General features: G+C 47.6%; 1 protein-coding gene across 2 annotated transcripts; it reads right to left on the bottom strand.

Annotated features, from left to right (window-relative positions):
- Positions 1-3,108: 3,108 nt before the first annotated feature.
- FASTKD3 (FAST kinase domains 3) lies at positions 3,109-11,800 on the bottom strand. 2 transcript variants are annotated; one of them, XM_080933582.1, is made up of 7 exons: positions 11,719-11,800; positions 9,076-10,536; positions 8,817-8,902; positions 7,131-7,305; positions 5,620-5,689; positions 4,832-4,946; positions 3,109-3,447 (listed from the first exon to the last, which is right to left on the bottom strand). In XM_080933582.1, the coding sequence occupies exons 2-7, from the start codon at positions 10,511-10,513 to the stop codon at positions 3,349-3,351; spliced, it is 1,983 nt and encodes a 660-aa protein (XP_080789708.1). In that variant the 5' UTR covers positions 10,514-10,536; positions 11,719-11,800; the 3' UTR covers positions 3,109-3,348. The 2 variants fall into 2 exon arrangements, 1 of the variants encoding a protein (XP_080789708.1); XR_013975450.1 differs by lacking the exon at positions 3,109-3,447 and having other exon boundaries at positions 4,867-4,946; positions 5,620-5,798.
- Positions 11,801-11,916: the final 116 nt, after the last annotated feature.

Here is an 11,916-nt window from a genome sequence, read left to right as displayed (position 1 = left end):
TTTGAGGGTGCATATGTTGCTGACACCATGACTCTGGACTCTATCCTCCATCTGTGAGGGCTGATACTTTCTCCCACCACTGTGACCCACACACTTTGTGGTACTGTTACAGAACCCCTACAGTAATCAAACAAAACTTGTCCTGATTTGCTTTCTACTTCTGCTTTAATAAACCCATGACCAAAAGCAAGTTGGGGTTAAGAAAGTACATTTCAGTTGATAGGTTAGTCTATCACCGAGAAGCAGGGTAGGAGCTCAAGCAGAAACCCAGAGGCAGAAACTGAAGTAGAGGCTCGTTGTCTCCCTGGCTCTCTGCTCAGTTAGCTTTTTTATATGGTGCTGCCCACAGTGGACGGGGACCTTCTGCATCAACCAGTGGCTAAGAAAATGCTCCCACAGGCAAGTCTATACCGGGCAACTGAAGTTCCCTCTTCCCAAGTAACTGTCAACTGTCAACTGACACTTCCCATGCCTCTCAGATCCTGTGGGCCAGAAAGACGTCCTCATAGCTCAGACAGATCAAATGGGCCACAGAGGATAGCTCATGTCTAGCTGAGAACCCACAGGCCTGAGGGATGGTACACTACCACAGGTCTTTTCCTCAGGCATTGAAACACAAGTCCAGCAGCAGCAAGTGAGGAAGTAGAAATGAGCCCAGGCACCAGGAATCTTGAACAGTTCTTACTGTGGGACATAGAACCATGCCAGTAAGATTGGTAAGGAAGATTGGTTAAGACCCATAGGCATGATTTTGGGAAGAGACGGAGAGCGAATGGTCCTGTGGTTCCTTGCTGCTGTGGCTCCGGCATCTTGGTGAAGACCCGCAGGAGAGGCAGTCTCTCCTCTCTCTCTCCTTCCTCTTGTGAGATTTTTTATCTTCAGCTACATTTCCAGCTTTATGAGAAACCTTATCATCAAAGGAGATGACTAGCAATGTTACCAAAAAGACAGATCCTCCATCCATGAATCCCCGTTTCTTCATTGGGAATCTCAATACTCTGGTGGTCGAGAAGTCTGATGTGAAGGCCATCTTTTCAAAGTATGGTAAATTGTGGGTTGCTCTGTGCATAAGGGCTTTGCCTTTGTCCAGTACATTAATAAAACAAATGCCTGAGCTGCTGTAGCTGTAGAGGACATCAGGATGACTGTGGGCCAGGTTTTAGATATTAACATGGCTTCAGAGCCAGAGAACTGAGAAAAACAGTCATGAAACAATCTGCAGTCGAGGGTCTGTACCAGAACACCCTTCTCCGTCCCCTCAGGTCCCCATTTGACTGTGACTTCCAACGGGATTATGACAGGATGTACAGTTACACAGCACATTTCCTCCTGCCTGAGCCGTGGTGCCTTCCAAGAGCCAGCGCATGTCGGGAACACATCACGAGTGGACAATGGAGATCCTCTTCCAAGTCTGGAAAGTTGAAAGGTCATAAAAAGGAGCTGACTCAGATAAAACCAGAAGTGGAGTCTCTGCTGGGAAGCCTGGGAAACACTGAAGAACAAACAAGCGGAGTTGGTCCTTCTGGCCCCAGCTGAGATGAAAAATGAGAAGTCAGAAGAGCAGAGGGTGGCCTCACCTGCTGCGTGAGGATCATGAAGATGGGGGTCGAGCAAGTGGAGCCGATGATGACAAGGCAGCCGGGAGAGGTGACAGAGACAGCGCCAATGGGGAGAATCACTCTGAAGCACATAGTGCTTAGAAACCTTATCCCATTATTCACTTACCTTGAGTCTTCAGCCCATCGCTCTGCTCTCTCCTCATCCTTGCTGTGCTCATTAATTCACAACTGCACTGCACCTAGTTCCTTGTTCACTTCCTCCGACACTTAGTAGTTTCCTTGGGTTTTGCTTTAATTCTGACACTTCTTTGGCCTAACAATAAAAAGTCATGTGGCTTTTATCAACTGTCTCCAACCGAATCTCGTTCTGCAGTACAGTTCTTCCCGCCCGTGATGTCCGTAGTCACTTCCCTAACTGCAGAGGCGTGTCCTTTCCTGGTAACCCTGAGAGCAGCTTTGCATTAGAGGTGTTTTCCCTCACATGGTGAGACTGTTAGCACACAAATGTAACCTGTAACCGTGTGTTTTTGAATGGGAGTTGGGATGTCAAATGCATCTTACAGGAAAATAGTGTAACAGTCTTAATATTTGCTTTCTAACGCTATACCATGGGTGTATGTATGTTAAAACAGTCTGATGCTTGGGATCATTTTCTCAAAATTAAATAATTCCTTATTAAACTGGGGGGGTACCCCAGAGACCCAGGGACTCAGTGGGCACACACCTGAGACTTAGGTAACTCCCAGCTTCCTGCCAGACTCCAGGCCAGGAACGCATGCCACGCTCCTCATGTAAGAAACGTGGTTTGTGGTCACATAAGCCCAGAGCTGAGTTCTCCATGCTAATGAGCTACCTTGAGGCCCTCATTAGCTTAGCCAATGTTTCCCTTCCCAGACATTCCACCCTGCAAAAGGTGTTTAATCTTGGATCAGACCCTGGGAAAAGTGGTATGGTACATTATGCATCCATTTTCCACCATGACAACCAATAAACTGGACAGTCTCTTCCATCAATTTCTGCCATGGGGACCCATGCAGAAGCCATTTGACAACAGAGCTGTAGCTTAATTCTTCAGTAGACGGCCTCTCTGAACTCTTGGGCACAGCTTCCAGCAAGTTAAGAACAACCACAGCAACCCAAAGCTCCCCGAAACCCCTGCATCCCAGGCTAGATGCTGTCCTCAGCCCCCGATTCCCAGTGTCACCTGGATGTTCAAGAGTCTGAGAATCCCATGGCCTAGCCTCAAGGACCCCTGAACCAACTCCGGCTTTCCCAGCCCTGGAGTAGTGCCTCGGCTCTTCCCTACAGTGGGGTAGGTGCAGTCAAACAGACGAGGAGTATGTCAGTGCTCAGCAGAGTGGAGAATGGCAGCCTGAACACTGGTCCCTGTGTGAGGTCACATGCCCAGCTTTCTAGCACCTCACACCTGTCCCAAGAGAGAGACCAACCCGGCCACTGATGCACAGGAACAATGCAGCTTCTGCCTTCCCTCTCTCCATTTTATTAGAGATAACTCTTAAGAACTAGACAGACAATTGACACTGGCTTATTACATTGCTTTATTGCATTTGAACGCTCCTGCTCCATGAGGAGAAGGCATCTATGACACTAGTAGTAACAATTTCAAATTTACCACCAATACACATACACATGGTACAAGACACACCACAGACCCTTTTCAGATCCCAAGTTTGTAAACACAATTTCCATATAGTGGCTAAATCACAGATTAAACTGTCTCTTACAAATATAATCTTTTTCACTCAAATCCTGAAGCCAGTTTCCTTTGTTACCTGTGGACAGTGGAGCTTTGAGAAAATAGCTTTCTTTGTAAATAGTCCACCAATTCAAGTCTTGATGTAAGCGGCTCCAGCTCATAATAGGGAACCTGTGAAAGGAGAACCACCATTAAAACTCCTGGAGACTCTGTTGTCCCTCAACCTTGGTCTTACATCCTCCTTCACCAGAGGAAGGCCAAAGGTCATACCTGACGTCTGTAGCTGCGGTTTCCAGCACCTAGAGCAATGCTGGTCCAGAGGGGCAGTGGACAGAGGGTGTGAAGGCTAAGTACATGAACAGTTTAGAATTGAGGGGAAATAAGTAAACATGAGCTGAAGGCCAATGAACCCCTTGAGTTTACATAAAGCCAGGGACAGCCCCAACTATGGAAACACCATGGGCAGAGGGTGAAAGTGGAGAAAAATGGAGGGCTTGAGATGGGAGAAGTAGAGAGGGACAGGGCAGGGGAAGAGAACAAAGGATGCAGAGAGGGAGTTAGGAGGGGTGAGGAGGGACTAGAGCTGGGAGCACAGGCTAGGTAGCTAAGCATGTGTCCAAAGGGTCTGCAGACACATTTTAACTGTGTGCACACCGGATAGCACAAGGTCCTGGGCACTAACACAGAAGTCTCTTAGCTTAGGCTGCAAGCAATAAACAAACAGTGGTGCCTGAGCTTTTAGGAAGTTAAGGTGGGAATGGCAGGCTACCATGGAAAACCCACAGGAAGGTAAAGAGTTAGTAAGTACTAAAGAGAACTGGAAATGTGTGTGCCCATGTTTACCACACTCACCCAGACCTTACAAAATCCCTGTTGAAAACAATGTTGGAAGACTAAGGGCAGATAAAGACCCTGGAGCCACCATGCTAAATTTACCCACTAAATCATATAGAAACTGAAGCAAAAGCTAGACCAGCTACAGTAATTCTGAAGACAGGGTTAAGCATGTTGTTAAGGAAATAGTATATACCACTTCGGAAAATACCAAGCTTTGAAAATTCTAACTACAAAATGTGAGTCAAGTAATTTAAACAGAATCAACAAACTCCTAAGATATAAACTAGACAGAACATCCTTGGTGTGCTGGAGTGTCAAACCACTTACTGTACAGTAAAACAGAGGCAGGGCCTGTAAAATCCATGAGCAGACAATGTCAGGGAGGGTTTGGGAGATAACCTACCCTTGCTTAGGTCACAGATACAATCAATAGCCAGCTTCTGCCTTTCCTTGTACATGGAGCCAACAGAACAGATTAAATTAGCCCTGCAAACGTCTAACCAGGGGCGCTCCTACAAGACCTCGAACAGACAACGGGAAGGCCGTCATCAGTGGGCCACCCTAGCCAAGCCTGTCAGCTCACGTCCGGCCCCACTTCTCTTCTGCTTTGGTTCTACTCCACTCATGGGTCACAGTCCAGCCCAGCTAAATCTTCAGAGTAAGCAAAATTTGGTAAGGGACACTGCATTTTGAAGACAAAAGACAGGTGATACCATACCTGAACAACCTGGTAACCAAGTAACTGCAGGTGTCTTTGTTTAATGGCCTCTTTTCCAAGTAAGTGTTTACTGCCCAAGCAAAATCGATGTGGCCCATCAATACACAGAGCCACCCTGAGAAGACAAAGGTAAGTCATTTATGAAACGAGTCAAAGTACACCCTTACTTGCCAGATACTACTTGTCTAGCCCTATGTGTCACTATTATTTTTAAATGAGTCATGACTAGATTGCCCATTTGTTGAAAAACATTTAATCCTATTGTTTACTAAACAACATTTATTTTCGCTTGTTTTCCCTTTAATTGAAAATACTCGTTTCTCCTAACAGTCCTCACAATGGTTTCCCTCCCCCACTCGTCTTCCAGATCCACAACCTTTCTGTCTCATTAGAAAAGAACAGGCGTCTAAGAGACAGCCACCAGCCATGACAAAAATGCGATGAAGCCTATTAAAGTTGGACACAGTAACCCAACAGGAAGAAAAGAATCCCAAGAGCAGGCAAGAGAGTCACAGACCCAGATTCAGTCAGGAATCCCACAAAAATACACATGGGGCCTGATGCAGACCCACGTGGGCTCCGTAACATATATGTAGAGACCTGATGCAGACCCACGTGGGCTCCGTAACATATATGTAGAGACCTGGTGCAGACCCACGTGGGGTCTGTGCTTGCTGCTTCAGTCCCCATATGAAGCTCAGTATTATATTTTCCAGAATCATGCTTGTCCATCTTAAGAAAAGCATCTGTTTGCCAACTTGAGTCTTTAAACCCACAACTTTCTTTACCTTTTATGGATATCCTCATCCACTGTAAACGGCAAAACAAATCCATCTTCATCTAATTTAATTTCAACATCTGACAAAAGAAAGGAAAAATCCTTCGTGTGACACCCTCAACAACACTATCTTCCCGTGTTCCTTGTGCTGGTTCATTTCTTCCATATTGCCTTCATCAGAGGGCAGAACTGCAAAGCAATGGCCACAACCAACGGTGAGAGTCATTCAACTGGCCCTACAGTCTAGCAAGCCCGCTTTGAACTAATGTCTGAACTACTCTGAAGCAGAGTGAGTGCCAACATACACTCTTTCTTCTTTCCTGTGCATCAAGGGACCTGGATTCCTCAACAGAGTGAAGAAAACTCAAAGCTAAGCTGACAACACGCGGTTGCAGACCTCAGCCTTGCTTATAGGTCTGTGCTCTTCCCATGCTGTCTTGGTCAGTGTTCCTACTGCAGTGACAAAACACTGTGGCCAAAAGAGCAAGCTGGGGAGGACAGGGTTTTACACTTTCACACCACTGTGCACCACCAAAGTCAGGACAGGAATTTAAACAGGGCAGGATCCTGGAGGCAGGGGCTGATGCAGAGGCCATGGAGGGTGCTGCTTACTGGCTTGCTTCCCATGGCTTGCTCAGCCTGCTTTCTTACAGAAACTCAGGGCTATCAACACACCACCCACAATGGGCTAGGCCCTCCCTGGATGCCTTACAGCTGGATCTCACGGAGGCACTTCCTCAACTCGGGCTCTTCCTCTCTGATGAGTCTACCTTATGTCAAGCTGACACACAAAACCAACCAATATAGCATGTAAAGAGAGCGCCCACATCTGACACGTGGCTCTCGAGCATGCTCACAGCTGCTTCCCAGCCTCAGACACTAACACCCACTTTGTAAAGAGCCCCGTCAAAGAGAGAAGTGAGACGTGTCATAAACTCTTCTTTTGTGATTGTTCTCTTTAATTCAACAATCTGAGGGAACAGGCAGGGCAGAGAGACTAATGGGAAGGGCGACCGCCTTCACACACACTGTACAACAGGCCTGTGGCAGATGAGGATATGTTCTAGGGCTGACTTAATCATCTAACGAGCCATGTGTGTGTACCTCGAGTGTGGCTAGAGTGCCAGTGTGATGAGGAACCGAATTTAAGACTCTTCAAATGTGTAAAGCTCCGTATGCTGATGGTGCCGGCAAACGCGGGCCTGGATTCCAGCAGCAGGACGTCACTGCACTCACAATCTACTCACTCTCAGTCTTGGAGGTCACTGTTCCTTCCCTCGCCCAGCAGATGAGGGATCAAGCAGAAAACAGTTAAAGTGCTCTGCCCAGGACATCCTGCTACTGTGTGGCTCATGTGTGACACTCAAACTCAGGAGTCCTGGATCTACTCAACGCTGCTGACCGCTCCTGCTCGCCCTCAGGTGAGGGAAGCCTCTGTCCTGCACCTCACAGATGTCTGGCTACTAAGTCCACCTATGCTTCGACAAGAACAGGACGCTTCCGACAAAACCAGCTACTTACCTATGGTGTAATAATAGGGTGTCAACACTCTTGACGCAAAATACAATCTTGATCCTAAAAGATCGATCAGTCCAATCACCACAGACTTATAAAGATGGAGATCCATAGGTGTCTCTAGGGAGCAGCATGGAGTGAGGAATGACTTCACTTGATATTTAGGAAGAAGTCTGGGGCCCTAAAATTCAGACATGCAAACACAAAAGAGAAAGACGTAAGGCCACAGAGTGAGTTGAAAGCTGCTGGGATAAGACTGATCCAAAATTACTTCATATACATGGTACGTGTTGCGGTAAATATTAAGAAGATGGCTTAACCTTTTATCCTGAGTTCTGCCGGCTGCCACGCGGGGCCATCTGGCACTAGAGATCTCTAACTTGGCGCTCTATCAGGCACTGTTCACCACCCTGCTGCTTCTGCCCTGAGTGTTGTTTTCACTCACTTCCCCTTGTTGTTGCCTTAGACATACACATGCCAACTCTGTGGTGGGTTTTATGTGTTCCGCCACTACATACTTTGAACTCAAATTACGTAGTCACATCAAAGAACACACCAAACTACTCTGACCCAAATGATCTTGTACAATCTCATCCCTTATAAAACATTCATAACAACTTTATTTATGAAGAAATGCACCGAGAGAAACATACACATCTGCCTCCATCTTTGTGGCAGGGCAGTCCCTCAGGAGAGAAATGACAAAGGTTTCAAAGGACCAACTACACTGCAGCTGAAGTGTGGAAGTCATGGTTGTCCCCTTCATCCACTGTTGGGCACAGATGAGGTATATCCCTGCTAGGGGGAAATGTCCACTTTCATCCATTCATTCAGAAATCCCCCACCTCAACCCAGCCCTGGGTAAGAACCTAGCTCACAGGTTTTTGAAGAGTCTAGGATGACAAGACATGCAAGAATGTTTATTCCAACATTGATGACAGAGTCAAACCAGCAAAACACCTGAAACACTTGAGTGAAATGTCAGGACAAAGCCATGGCCTATGCTGCATACCCAGGACTTGGGAATGGACACCCCATGCTGGACAGAAAGCAAACTGTAGCTCCTCCTTTGTCAGCCCCATGGCTTCAAATGGAAAAGCAGCACACAGGGTGTGCACACTGCTTACCTAAACCTGGGCAGAGAAACTGCTGTCAACACTACGCTCCCAAGGGTGTAGGGGTAGACAGAGCAGCCCAAGCGGCTTTAAAGACTAGCCCTGGCTTTTATTCAAATCAGACACTCTCAGCTGTGTGAGCAGAGGGGCATATCTGGGAGCCAGGCCTGGAGATGCCATTTCTAATTCTACACAAGCTTTGTGAGTTAGGAGAACAGGGAATGTGGAAAAGACAATCACCACCTCAAGTACAGCAACAGGTGGGTGTGGCTTAAGGAAGGCTCAGAAGGAACTCTGCCTCTGTGTAGCCCAGAGTAACACAGCAGTGGTGGTGGAGCATCGAACCACTCGTGTCTGGTGAAGTCTAAGGAACTACATGGCCAGAAACCCATATTCTAGGACAAGCATGAGGAAAGAGGACATCTTCCAAAGACAGGGCCGCAAGATGTCTGAGACCAGTACAGCCTAAGAGAAAGTTCTGTTTGGGACCAACATGGAAGGAAATGGAAGATGTCAGAGAGAATAAAAGATGCATCCTGGGGACATGAAGCCATGCCATTCATGTCTCTATTCCCACCTTATAGAAAGGACACTCGAGGACGGACGTTAGGAAAAGTTGGGTCAGCTGTGCCAGGCTCAATCTGTCCAAATATGACTCTTTACCTGAAAAAAAAATTGTTGGGTTGGGATGTTGGCATGTAAATGAAGGATTATAATCATAAAACAGCCCATTGCTCCTGAGGCAAGCAGTTTTAAACGACACTAGAGCTATAAGCCAATGTAAACAGTGCCCGTGCACATCCCCAGTTATTCGGCTAATTTGTTAACCGCCTCACCTTGCAGCCGTTGAAGGAAAAGGGGGCTGAATATTTTTGACATGAAGTTGACGGGATGGCGTTCAATCAGCGAACACGAATGAAGGAGCCTCAACAGCATCTTTGGTGGGAAATGGTGTGAATGAGCCAAGAGCACGTTTTCTACCTTCCTAAACAGAGCAAGGGCGTTGGGTGGCAAATAATTGAGTTTTCCAAATGGCTCAATTAAGTCAGAAATCTGACTAGGTGAAAATTTTTCTGACTGGCAAACAAAAATCTCTGCAACTACATCGAAGATGGGCTTGGAAAGAATCCGCTTTCTACTGCAGTACTCCATCACAGAGCTGGCGACGGCGGGGTCCAGGGAGAAGCACAGGGCAGCCACATGCTGCTCTAAGGCCTCTGTGAAAAACCTGTCACCATGTCCAAAATAAACAAACGCCTCCAAGACCTTCCTGAGCTCCTCATTAGTAAAACGGGGAATGTATCTCACAACGTACTTGCCCAGTTTTATAAGCAGGGGACGTGCGTGAGTCTGGTCCAGGGCCACTAAGGCCGTGAGAACATGGCTAATGGATCCAGGGCTCAGGTAGGAAACTACTGAAAGGGAGAAGTTGTTCACTGTGTTCAGAAAGGTCTGGTGTTTGTCTACTTCTTCAGGACACGCCTGCAGAATTCTATAAATGGACACGATGTCCTCTGGGGCAAATGTTTCCAAACTTTCCCTTTGCAGTTGACAGATAACCAGCTTCAGGGTCTCACAACTTTCACCTTGAAGCCTAGTCAGACTTTCCCCAAGAACACAGAGATGGTGGGCTTCCAGGCTGCCTCTTCGGAGACGACGCTGGCACTCTGCCATGAGGCTCAGCATTAGGCTGCTTTGAGGATCTACAGGTGGCAACATAACCAGAGACTGAAAAGCCGTCACTAAACCAGCATTGGTCAGATGTGAAGGATCCCGCTCACAGCGAAGGCACAGAGCCTGGAAGATGCGGTTCTCCAGTACTCTTTCCGGCAGCCTTTGCCCGCCATCTCTTCTTCCTAACTCACAGATCCTGAGTAGAGCTGCTGCCGCCAGGGTGACAGGCAGGGTGTCCAGGGTACTTATGAAACTCAGCACTTCCTCGAAGGAGGCGAAGCTGTTTAGTCTGAAAAGCATCTCTTCATCCTCATTTTTAAGACTTGGTTCTGGCTGGTTCCATTCCTGTGCTTGAGAGAACCAAGGCTCGCCAACCGGATGAAGGTCATTTCCGTTTTCTGAGTGGAAGTTTTTACAGTATGCATGATGGAGTCTGACCCTGAATAGCTCAGGTTGTAGGGAAGAGAAACAAACACGGAGGCGATCTTTCACTGCTTTTTGGACGTTATTGGCAGGGTGAATTTTCAGAGCAACCACACCTCCAGGAATCCAAAAAACAGACGTATGACAAAAGGCCCTCCGCAGGGTGACGAACGCCATGCCATAGGACTCACAACTCGTGACTTAGCATAAGGAAACAAAACAAAACATGGTCAAATGCTGAGAAAGATGACTTAACATCAATGTTTATGAAACTAAGAATGAATATCCCATGACAAAGATTAAAAAACAAGAACCTTGCTAAAATATTTTTAAAAGCAAGGCTTACTTTTCCCAACGAGCCAGGAAACAGAGATAACCTAGGAAGGGGGTCCCCACTCTCCTGGTCCTGACCCCCACACCTGATTGGCTGACACCCAACGGTTTCACCATAACTAGCCAAGTCACCTGTAGAAGGCATGCACACCCCTTTCTAGGCAGTGTCACAAAGGTTTTTGTTTTATGAACTATGCCTTAAAACTCCTTGAGTCATATGTGTATGTAAGGATCTCAGATTAATGTTTTACCACAATGTACCTTTATAAAGCTTTCCTCAAGGACCAGTCTATGGACAAAGTGAAGGGATTACATCAACAAATATGTAAAGTTGGTTGCTGATTAAATAGTTCCCCAAACCCCATAATCATATCCATCGGTTACTACTCAGGCTTTCAGACCCACGTGTCTCTTCAGTTTTCAAGAGTCTATTTTCTGATTCATCAGAACTCACTGACTTATCTGCACTCTGGCTCATTCTGAAATTCTTTTCTGTGGCCCCTGAACACCTTAGTGTTGTCAGCTACACTGAAGCATCATAGGGCTGACTTCTTGTGGCCTCACTTTGGGTGAGATGCTGGTTCCAAATCATAACCTCGGTCGCTGCCCGGCCGTTACTGTAAGTCCTGTCTATGGACTAGGTTACAGTAATTCAGTTCGCCGATTGACGCTTTGCCAGCTAAGAAACTGCAGCGCGGGGAAACCACCATGCCCAGTGAAGCCGGGAGCGAGAGAAAGAGCTGGAATTCAAATTACCTCCAAATCTCAAAAGCTCAAGTGTTGGGGGAAAGTCAGTGTTTATATTTACGAGAGGGGAGGAGCAGCCAGCAAGATTCAAACTCCGGGTACGAGCCGGACAAAGCAAGGCAATATGCGCTGAGAAGCCAGGGAGGCGGGTGGGCTGGGGCTCACGCTCTGGTTAAAACGATCACAGAAAAGCAAGCGGAGCAGAGCAACGGCAGAGAGGCAGGCGCCGCACGGTCCGACCGGAGCCCACGGAGCGCGCTGGAGAGCGAGTGCGGTTGCCGGGGGTCCTAACCCAAACTTACCGAGCGGCTACGAGCCGCGCCCGGGACAAGACAGACGCGGAGCTTCCGAGCACCCGGAACGCCCGTCCGCGGACTCTGTCCCTTACCTGTAGGACATTCCCGCGCGTGCGCCGCACCGAGGCACCGCCTACATCCGGCGCTCAGCGATTGGCTCAGGTCCGCCCGCTTTTCTATTGGTGGTCGTGCGGAGCATGCGTG

The sequence above is a fragment of the Micromys minutus genome, assembly GCF_963924665.1.
Source record: "Micromys minutus genome assembly, chromosome: 20".
NCBI lineage: Eukaryota > Metazoa > Chordata > Mammalia > Rodentia > Muridae > Micromys > Micromys minutus.
This window is presented reverse-complemented; position numbering and strand designations above follow the sequence as displayed.

What these genes read in the sequence shown, in the direction of transcription:
- FASTKD3 (XM_080933582.1), bottom strand. Translation starts at nt 10,513, where the DNA reads ATGGCGTTCGTCACCCTGCGGAGGGCCTTTTGTCATACGTCTGTTTTT. An exon ending in TCGAGTGTCCTTTCTATAAG is followed by an intron (nt 7,306 to 8,816) that starts GTGGGAATAGAG and finishes TCTGAATTTTAG; the next exon opens with GGCCCCAGACTTCTTCCTAA. An exon ending in GATGAGGATATCCATAAAAG is followed by an intron (nt 4,947 to 5,619) that starts GTAAAGAAAGTT and finishes TTGTCTTCTCAG; the next exon opens with GGTGGCTCTGTGTATTGATG.